This window comes from Coregonus clupeaformis, chromosome 20, assembly GCF_020615455.1.
Source record: "Coregonus clupeaformis isolate EN_2021a chromosome 20, ASM2061545v1, whole genome shotgun sequence".
In the NCBI taxonomy this organism is placed as follows: Eukaryota; Metazoa; Chordata; class Actinopteri; order Salmoniformes; family Salmonidae; genus Coregonus; species Coregonus clupeaformis.
In genome coordinates, this window is record NC_059211.1 from 18,599,518 (window position 1) to 18,610,439 (window position 10,922).

At 46.6% G+C, this 10,922-nt stretch overlaps 1 protein-coding gene across 2 annotated transcripts; it reads left to right on the forward strand.

The window, feature by feature from the left end:
• The first annotated feature begins 4,731 nt into the window (after window positions 1–4,731).
• On the forward strand, window positions 4,732–10,620 carry LOC121532743 (kelch-like protein 26). Of its 2 annotated transcripts, XM_041838533.1 has the most exons (3): window positions 4,732–4,983; window positions 8,131–8,313; window positions 8,848–10,620. In XM_041838533.1, the coding sequence occupies exons 1-3, from the start codon at window positions 4,934–4,936 to the stop codon at window positions 10,427–10,429; spliced, it is 1,815 nt and encodes a 604-aa protein (XP_041694467.1). In that variant the 5' UTR covers window positions 4,732–4,933; the 3' UTR covers window positions 10,430–10,620. The 2 variants fall into 2 exon arrangements, with proteins under 2 accessions (XP_041694467.1, XP_041694468.1); XM_041838534.1 differs by lacking the exon at window positions 8,131–8,313.
• Window positions 10,621–10,922: the final 302 nt, after the last annotated feature.

A 10,922-nucleotide genomic window follows, 5' to 3' on the forward strand; every position in this document is an offset into this window, starting at 1 on the left:
GACATCGGTTGTCCGCGTCAGGGGTGGAGATGGATATTGACCGCGTTTCAGCCGTGTGTAATTGGCAGACTCCCACCACGGTGAAGGAGGTGCAGCGGTTTTTGGGTTTTGCCAATTACTACCGGAGATTTATCCGGGGCTTTGGACAGGTAGCAGCTCCCATCACCTCCCTGCTAAGGGGGGGCCCGGTGCGTTTGCAGTGGTCGGCTGAGGCGGACAGGGCGTTTAGACATCTGAAGGACTTCACCTCGGCTCCGGTGCTGGCACATCCGGATCCCTCTTTGGCGTTCCAAGTTGAGGTGGATGCGTCCGAGGCGGGGATCGGTGCTATACTGTCTCAGCGCTCGGGCACGCCTCCAAAACTCCGCCCCTGTGCTTTCTATTCTAAGAAGCTCAGTCCGGCGGAGCGCAATTATGACGTGGGGGACAGGGAGCTGCCAGCGGTGGTTCAAGCCCTGAAGGTGTGGAGGCATTGGCTTGAGGGGGCTAAACACCCTTTTCTCATTCTGACTGACCATCGTAACCTGGAGTACATCCGGGCAGCGAGGAGACTGAACCCTCGTCAGGCTAGGTGGGCCATGTTTCTTACCCGATTTGTATTTAAGCTCACTTATAGACCAGGGTCACAGAATGCTAAGGCAGACGCCCTGTCCCGACGATTTGACACAGAGGAGAGGTCCATTGAGCCCACTCCCATACTTCCGGAGTCTTGTCTGGTGGCACCGGTAGTGTGGGAGGTCGATGCGGACATCGAGCGGGCGTTACGTGCCGACCCTACTCCCCCACAGTGTCCAGAGGGACGGAAGTACGTGCCGCTCGAGGTCCGTGATCGACTGATATATTGGGCTCACACGTCACCCTCCTCTGGTCATCCTGGTATTGGTCGGACAGTGCACTGCCTTAGTGGGAAGTACTGGTGGCCCACCTTAGCTAGGGACGTGAGGGTTTATGTTTCTTCCTGCTCAGTGTGCGCCCAGTGTAAGGCGCCTAGACACCTGCCCAGAGGGAAGTTACAACCCCTACCCGTTCTACAACGGCCGTGGTCTCACCTATCGGTGGATTTTGTCACGGACCTTCCCCCCTCCCAGGGGAACACCACGATCTTGGTCGTTGTGGATCGGTTTTCTAAGGCCTGCCGTCTCATTCCTATGCCAGATCTCCCTACAGCCCTACAAACGGCCAACGCCCTGTTTACTCACGTCTTCCGGCACTACGGGGTGCCTGAGGATATAGTGTCTGATCGGGGTCCCCAGTTCACCTCTAGAGTCTGGAGGGTGTTTATGGAACGTCTGGGGGTCTCGATTAGCCTTACCTCGGGTTTTCACCCTGAGAGTAATGGGCAGGTGGAGAGAGTAAACCAGGATGTAGGTAGGTTTCTGAGGTCCTATTGCCAGGACCGGCAGTAGGAGTGGTCGGGGTATATCCCCTGGGCAGAGATAGCCCAAAACTCACTCCCCCACTCATCCACTAATCTTACGCCTTTTCAGTGTGTGCTGGGTTATCAGCCAGTCCTGGCACCCTGGCATCAGAGCCAGATCGAAGCCCCTGCGGTGGATGAGTGGTTTCGGCGCTCTGAGGAAAAATGGAACGCTGCGCATGTCCATCTGCAGCGGGCTATCAGGCGGCAAAAGGCGAGCGCCGACCGCCACCGCAGTGAGGCTCCGGTGTATGCACCGGGAGATCGGGTCTGGCTCTCGACCCGAAACCTGCCCCTTCGCCTGCCCTGCCGGAAGCTGGGTCGGCGGTTTGTGGGGCCATTTAAATTCCTGAGGAGATTGAACGAGGTATGTTATAGGTTACAACTGCCCATTAATTACCGCATTAACCCCTCGTTCCATGTGTCTCTCCTCAGGCCGGTGGTAGCTGGTCCACTCCAGGAGAATGAGATACGAGAGGCTCCTCCGCCCCCACTAGACATCGAGGGGGCTCCGGCATTCTCAGTCCGTTCCATCGTGGATTCGATGGGGGGTCTGCAGTATCTCGTGGAGTGGGAGTGGTACGGTCTGGAGGAACGGTGCTGGGTCCCTAGGAGGGACATCTTAGATCCCTCCCTGTTGAGGGATTTCCACCGGAGTCATCCGACTCGCCCTTCTCCGCGTCCTCCTGGCCGTCCCCGAGGCCAGGGTCGGCGCACGGCTGGAGCCGCGCGTCAAGGGGGGGGTACTGTCACGGATTCAGCCGAGGCTGCTCCTCCTCCTTGCTCGGGCAGGCTTCGGCGTTCGTCGTCCCCGGAGTACTAGCTGCTGCCGATCGATGTTTTGGTGTTTGTCTTGTTTGGTCTTTATTGTTTACATCTGTTTCCCATTATGTTGGATTGTATTCCCTATATTACCCCCTGTCTCTCACTGGTTATTTTGTGTGTGATTGTTCTTTGTCATTTCGGCAGTTGCTTTGTGTTACGGGTCTTTCTGTTTTCCTCCCTGTTTGGAGGTTTGTTGTTTTGTACGTTTTTACTGTGTTCAGTAAAGTACGTTGCCAGCCGCTCTGTGTCCTGTGTTTGACTTCGCTGACCGCATACATGTCGCGTGACATTAGCTGAAATGTCCGACGGCGGAGTGAAGAAAAACTGTTGGAAAAGTGATGTATCAACCTCTCCACAAGCTATTCAACATTCCAATAATCCCCCACCAGATTTTCTCAGTTGGAAAATCAGCCGTTTCCAGCTACAATAGCCATTTACAACATTAACAATGTCTACACTATATTTCTGATCAATTTGATGTTATTTTAATGGACAAAAAATTGCTTTTCTTTCGAAATCAAGGACATTTCTAAGTGACCCCAAACTTTTGAACGGTAGCGTATGTTAATTCATACCATTGTCACCAATCAACTGCATTACACTCAAAATAATTCGAATTCAGATGCTAATCTGGTTGATGACACTAGCTAGCTCAATTGGCTAGCTAACCAAACCCATTATGATGGTTAGCTGGCATGCTAGCTAGCCCGACTGCTACATCATAAATAATTGATGCAACAATAATAGCTGAGTGTAATTTTAACGAATGCCTTAAACAGCAGTCCAAAACAACATAAGAGCCTGTTTAAATATACATATACACTACCAGTCAAAAGTTTTAGAACCCCTACTCATTCAAGGGTCTTTATTTATTTTTACTATTTTCTACATTGTAGAATAATAGTGAAGACATCAAAACTATGAAATAACACATATGGAATCATGTAGTAACCTAAAAAGTGTTAAACAAATCCAAATATATTTTTTATAGCCACCCTTTGCCTTGATGACAGCCTTGCACACTCTTGGCATTCTCTCAACCAGCTTCACCTGGAATGCTTTTCCAACAGTCTTGAAGGAGTTCCCATATATGCTGAGCACTTGTTGGCTGCTTTTCCTTCACTCTGCGGTCTGACTCATCACAAACCATCTCAGTTTGGTTGAGGTCGGGGGATTGTGGAAGCCAGGTCATCTGATGCAGCACTCCATCACTCTCCTTCTTGGTAAAATAGCCCTTACACAGCCTGGAGGTGTGTTGGGTCATTGTCCTGTTGAAAAACAAATGATAGTCCCACTAAGCCCAAACTAGATGGGACGGCATATCGCTGCAGAATGCTGTGGTAGCCATGCTGGTTAAGTGTGCCTTGAATTCTAAATAAATCACAGACAGTGTCACCAGCAAAGCACCCCCAGAGCATAACACCTCCTCCTCCATGCTTCACGTTGGGAAATACACATGCAGAGATCATCCGTTCACCCACACCGCGTCTCACAAAGACACGGCGGTTGGAACCAAAAATCTTGAATTTGGACTCCAGACCAAAGGACACATTTCCACCGGTCTAATGTCCATTGCTTGTGTTTCTTGGCCCAAGCAAGTCTCTTCTTCTTATTGGTGTCCTTTAATAGTGGTTTCTTTGCAGCAATTCGACCATGAAGGCCTGATTCATGCAGTCTCCTCTGAACAGTTGATGTTGAGATGTGTCTGTTACTTGAACTCTGTGAAGCATTTATTTGGGCTGCAATTTCTGAGGCTGTTAACTCTAATTAATGTATCCTCTGCAGCTGAGGTAACTCTGGGTATTCCATTCCTGTGGCAGAGCCAGTTTCATCATAGCGCTTGATGGTTTTTGCGACTGCACTTGAAGAAACTTTCAAAGTTCTTGAAATGTTCCGTATTGACTGACCTTCATGTCGTAAAGTAATGATGGACTGTCGTTTCTCTTTGCTTATTTGAGCTGTTCTTGCCATAATATGGACTTTGTCTTTTACCAAATAGGGCTATCTTCTGTATACCTTGTCACAACACAACTGATTGGCTCAAACGCATTAAGAAGGAAAGAAATTCCACAAATTAACTTTTAAGAAGGCACACCTGTTAATTGAAATGCATTCCAGGTGACTACCTCATGAAGCTGGTTGAGAGAATGCCAAGAGTGTGCAAAGCTGTCATCAAGGCAAAGGGTAGCTATTTGAAGAATCTCAAATATAAAATATATTTTGATTTGTTTAACACTTTTTTGTTTACTACATGATTCCATATGTGTTATTTCATAGTTTTGATGTCTTCACTCTTATTCTACAATGTAGAAAATAGCAAAAATAAAGAAAAACCCTTGAATGAGCAGGTGTTCTAAAACTTTTCACCGGTAGTGTATATTATGAAATGTACAGGCAAAATACAAATCATTGTGGAATCCGTCTAGCTGCTGGTCACACTTCTGCTCCTTATCTGTGCAGTGGTTTTCCTAGACAGAGACGTCCTTGCATCCACAAAAGTACACTGTATCGCGTGCGCTCAGCGCAATCCCGAAAAACGGAGGTCCCAACAAAACAGAACATTTACATCTGGTGCAGAGAAAACCATCTTTTAGCACGGGGGAAAGCAACATCATTTGTTGAATAGTTGGCTTATCGATAGGCTTGATGCGTTTATTTTGTTATGCTTTTGACCTACTGCTACATTAGAAGATGGCGGAGTCTGATGGTGGGGATTTCGCCTCAAATCGTCCGCAGAACAGGTGAGGATGACACTAGTGGTGAAATCAATATGGAAAGACTGTATGTAGACCAAAAGGCAGCCAGAGATAAATGTGCATGTGATAGGCCTACATGGAATTAAACATTTTATAAATGTGAAACATTGGGCGAGAGGACATTCGGGTGAATTTTAAGGAAATTCCCGAGGATACTGGCCCTTTTTGCATGAATTGTCATATCGTTGCAGATTGATTCATTCATTGTACATTGTATCCATGGTAGGCTACATTGTAGGTTAAATATTGCCAATGATAAGGTGTGAGTAAGAAACAATGTTAGGCTACCAGTTTGGAATTCTGTCGTAACATTGTTACATTCATAGTTACAGACCCCGCGCCAGGATAAAGGGATTTAAGGGGGCAGTTGAAATCGGCAAGGGGCTACATTTTTGGTGGGTTCTTGTATTGGAATTATATTGAATTGTGCTTACATCAAGTTATACCACAATAAACATAAAGTTCAAATGCAGAGACTCCGAGATCATTGAGTGCTTTTGAAGTGACGGGTTGGCGCGAAATCTGTAGCCTATATCCGCTGAGCTGTACCAGCATAAAATAGGCCTTCTAGCAGTCGTAAGGACAAAGATTCAGCAGGCAGGCAGGTAGAGGTGCAAATGAGTGTTGGGTTTATTTAGACAGCGCTGGTGTTTCAAAGGTGACGGTGTAAGTCGCTCTGGATAAGAGCGTCTGCTAAATGACTAAAATGTAAAAATCTAAAATGTAAAATGGTGATATTTACAAATATATATACAAAGTTCTGACTTACAAATGTCAGCATTCAAAAGAAAAAGCCTCCCATCAGGCAACACCTGTCTTAACCAATAAAGCACAGGTGTGGTATACCAGGCTCAGATACAGCCTCCCCTTGAATTACCCACAAGTGAACTATTCTTGGCGCGCAGGCCAGGTATACGCACGCTAAAGTGCGCGCATTCACACAACGTTAAACATGACGGAGAAACCGGACACATGCTCTCCAAACAAAGACAATGAAAGAAATTGACAGTTAACTGGTAAATGCAATTAAATAAACCAAAAGTTATGTATCACAAGTGTTGCGCAGTTTGTGAGCTCTCCAAACAACGTTTCCACTTGGAGAATGAAAATGGTATGAATGTATAGGCCTATTAGGCTATATTTAATGAATTACACACATTTCTGTAACCAAACATTCTAAATGAATGGGGGAATATGTTTGGATTAACAGTAACTTCACTGATTAATATATATTTCATGGGGCATTGATAAACACTGTCAAACAATTGACACATTGAAACAAATAGTGTGCACGAATTGGCGGGAGTCAGTGCGCAATAGTGGAGAGAGACGTGCCTATAGCGCATCTTCGCCACACACCCCTCCTCTTATTCTGGTCTCGACATTTTAAATTATGCTCGAGACACGTTCCTCACACATAAGCAGTAACCTCATAAACATTGTCAGGATGTAGCAGTGGTCATAATTTTTCTCTTCAACTGAAATCTAACCTTCAGCTGTCGACTAACCTTTTGGCGATGCAGGAGCACAAACTTCCCCGCATGGGCCTTTGTTGAAGCAGGTAAGGGAGAATTCTCTCCAGAACGATGCACAGTGGACACTGGGGTTGTCTCCAGACCTCCCACTGGGGTTGTCTCCAGACTTCCATGCCACACCTAAGAACATTTTGCGGTGCAGTCATTTTCTCTCCAAGCCCGGGGAAAGGGTCAGAGCACACCCTCTCCTCTCCAGGTTACGGAAAGAGCTCGGTCATAATCAGTGTCAGTCAATGTCGGGATGAAAACCTCATACACCCCATCATAGGGCAGACAGCAGAGGAGCAGGAAGGAGACAGACAGGCCTCCTGCACGGCATCCTCACCAGGGCCCGACTGGTAAACTTGACCCCCCCCTTGTAAATCAAATATTACAAGCAGAGGCGTATCACGTTATTCACTTAGCCTACCACAGAGATGAGACGCGTTTTTCCCACTTTTTATGGAAACCTAAAGGAGTCATACCTAACTGCCCCAGTGGCTTTCCATAGCCCCCCTACACACTCCGCGGTGCGCTTGCCCATTGTGCTGACACAGCGCAGCGGAGATACCGATTTTTTTTGCGCCAACCTGTCACTCTATCATATGAACTTTATAGCTATTTTTATATAGGGACATACAACTAAAACTGAGGGGGCAGATGTTTACTGAGGGGGCTAAGCCCCCTTTAGCCCCCTCGTGGATCCGGATACGCAAGTTTCCTCTAGCAGGTGCAGCAGCGCAACACATTGCATAGTCCCTATTTCTTCAGCATCAAATGAAAAATGTTATGGCTTACAAAGTTTGATCCGCCACTTATTGATGATAATGTAGCCTATAGCTAGTTGTCCGTTTGATTTTTCTTTACAAAAAAACACACAAAAATAACACTTTTCAACCAAACCCAATCAAGTATTTGTCTCAAAACAGCCAAGCAGTCATAATTATTTGATTTCATTATGTTTAATTGATAAACTTGAAACATAAAACTGACTAGCCTTTCTGCCAGTTACCAGTGGCAACACTAAACATGCACAGTCAGTCATATTGTAAGTCACCACAATAATTGACACAACATTTCCCACATGTAGGCTATATATTGGATAAATATGTAGGCAACTTCATTCTATTTAACAAAATATAATGTCTCAACATAAATTATTATGATTTACAGTTATAATTTCCCCCCAGGTATCATAGATAGGCAGCCTATACCACTTTTATCCATTGACAAAATAATATCCTCACTCAATATCTAGTGAGATTAAATTGTCCTGAAAGTGGTGAACAATTAAAGATATTCTCTAGTGTTAAAGGGATATATATTATCATTAACACAGACTTTGTGTTTTGAATACAAAATAATGCATTTATTCCAATGTAGCAGCTGAATAATTTAAAAGAAAAGGGAGTTGGGATGAGGGTGATGATGCAGTTGCTGGGAAAACGGATGGACAAAGTGCAGGAGAGCAAGAGCTCAGCACTGTCACTGATGCTACAACAGGATCAGTAAACTCTGACAAGCATCCTAGAAGCTTAATTGGCAGAAGATAAGTAGACATACTTTTTAAAATACCCTATTCTGATAAACTGACAGTGATAGGCCTTTTCTCTTCCAGTATGGCTAACCAGAATAGCACCCTGCGTTGCACGTTCTCAGCCCCAAGCCATAGCGCCACTCTCCTGCAGGGCTTGTCGGCCCTGCGAGCCCAGGGGCAGCTCCTGGATGTGGTGCTGGCCATCAATGAGGTGCGCTTCCAGGTTCACAAGGCAGTGCTGGCCTCCTGCAGTGACTACTTCAGGTGAGACTGACGCTATGTCTCCAAAATGGCTTCTGCTCCTCGTCTCCTTTCCTTTCACCTGCACTGATTTGAGAGAACTGGACACTGGATGTATTCTCTGACTATAGTGATACACTGACCGGTAAAGCGAGACCCAGGTAAAGAGACGTACAAATCAAATCAAATCATAATACAGATGTAGAGGTGAAGGGAAGAGTGTGATTGTGTTGGTGAATTAGGCTTTGGTGTGAAATAATTGATTCATCAAAAGCTGAGTCAGACGAGAGGCATGGTAGAGAGAAAATAAGAGGAATTGGTACAGTATTTGGAACTGATAGGGAGGGATATAATAACATTACAGGTGTACAATGTGCAATGTGAATATGTTTCAATGAATAATCTGATGTTCTTGTCCTGATGTTGCATGACAAGTAGGGTAGTTGTTCAGTGTCTAATTTACCTCAGATTAATATGTTGTTTAGAATGGGGGGAAATCAATAAAACAAGTTTAACATAAAGACAGTTATTTAAATGGATTTCTCACTTGCCTTGCAGAGCCATGTTCACCGGAGGCATGAGGGAGTCAAACAAAGACACCATTGAGCTGAAGGGCTTGTCTGCCCGCGGCCTGAAACACATCATTGACTTTGCCTACAGCGCAGACGTCACACTTGACCTGGACTGCATTCAGGATGTACTGGGAGCAGCTGTCTTTCTCCAGATGGTCCCAGTCGTGGAGCTCTGTGAGGAGTTCCTCAAGTCGGCCATGAGCGTAGAGACCTGCCTGAACATCGGCCAGATGGCCACCACCTTCAACCTGTCCTCCCTCAAGGAGTCTGTGGACGCCTTTACCTTCCGCCACTTCCTGCAGATCGCTGAGGAGGAGGACTTCCTGCACATTCCCATGGAGCGCCTGGTCTTCTTCCTGCAGAGCAACAAGCTGAAGAACTGCAGCGAGATCGACCTGTTCCACGCTGCCATCCGCTGGCTGCAGCACGACGAGGCCCGCCGGGCCGGAGCCAACAAAGTGCTCTGCCACGTGCGATTCCCCCTGATGCGCTCCTCGGAGCTGGTGGACAGCGTGCAGACGGTGGACATCATGGTAGAGGACGTGCTGTGCAGGCAGTACCTCCTGGAGGCCTTCAACTTCCAGATCCTCCCCTTTCGTCAGCACGAGATGCAGTCCCCACGGACCCTGATCCGCTCTGAAGTGGTTTCGCTCATTACCTTTGGTGGGACACCCTACACCGACAATGATCGCACTGTGAGCAGTAAGGTGTTCTATCTTCCAGACATTGCAGCGCGTCAGTTCAAGGAACTAACGGAGACGGAGACCGGTTCCAGCCACGCCTGTGTATCGGTACTAGACAACTTTGTGTACGTAGTCGGCGGGCAGCACCTGCAGTACCGCAGCGGCGAAGGGGCGGTGGACATCTGCTTCCGCTATGACCCGCACCTGAGCCAATGGCTGCGCATCCAGCCGATGCAGGAGGGGCGCATTCAGTTCCAGCTCAACGTTCTTCAAGGACAACTCTACGCCACTGGGGGGCGCAACCGATCTGGAAGTCTGTCGTCAGTAGAGTGCTACTGTCCCAAGAAAAACGAGTGGACATACGTAGAACCACTGAAACGCAGAATCTGGGGCCATGCAGGAACTCCCTGTGGCGACAAGCTCTACATCTCAGGGGGTTACGGTGTCTCGGTGGACGATAAGAAAACCCTGCACTGTTATGATCCCACATCTGACCAATGGGACTTCAAATCACCCATGAACGAGCCCAGAGTGCTTCATGCTATGATCAGCGCCAAAGATCGTGTTTACTGCCTGGGCGGTCGCATGGACCACGTGGATCGCTGCTTTGACGTCCTGGCGGTTGAGTATTATATCCCCGAGAATGACCAGTGGACCACTGTTAGCCCCATGCGAGCAGGGCAATCTGAGGCAGGCTGCTGCTTGTTGGATAAAAATATCTATATCGTTGGAGGGTACAATTGGCATCTAAACAATGTCACAAGCATCGTGCAAGTGTACAACACAGAGACTGATGAGTGGGAGAGGGATTTGCACTTCCCTGAGTCTTTTGCAGGAATTGCGTGTACGCCGATCATACTTCCACAAACCACCACGCAACGGTAATCCCTCCATCCAAAGTGGCTGTGACAATTTGATTCCATGGGTGATTCCTCACGAAACTGAAAAAAAAAAACAAGACCATGATTTTGGGGATTTTCAAAATCCATAGAAGGGTCCTTTGAAGGAAGGAGTGATGACATATACAGTGCCTTCAGAAAGTAGACACACACCTTGACTTTTTCCACAACTTGTTGTGTTACAGCCTGAATTTTAAATGGATTAAATTAGGATTTTGTGTCACTGGCCTACACACAATACCCCATAATGTCAAAGTGGAATTATGTTTTTAGAAATCTTTACAAATTAATGAAAATCTGAAATGTCTTGAGTCAATAAGTATTCAACGCCTTTGTTATGGCAAGCCTAAATAAGTTCTGTAGTAAATTTGCTTAACAAGTCACATAATAAGTTGCATGGACTCACTCTGTGTGCGATGATAGTGTTTATCATGATTTTTGAATGATTACCTCATCTCTGTACCCCACACATACAATTA

Bases quoted from the DNA above. Each gene is read 5' to 3' on its own strand.
- LOC121532743 (XM_041838533.1), top strand. From the start codon at position 4,934: ATGGCGGAGTCTGATGGTGGGGATTTCGCCTCAAATCGTCCGCAGAAC. The intron at 4,984-8,130 runs GTGAGGATGACA...TTTCTCTTCCAG, and splicing joins TCAAATCGTCCGCAGAACAG to TATGGCTAACCAGAATAGCA. The intron at 8,314-8,847 runs GTGAGACTGACG...CTTGCCTTGCAG, and splicing joins TCCTGCAGTGACTACTTCAG to AGCCATGTTCACCGGAGGCA.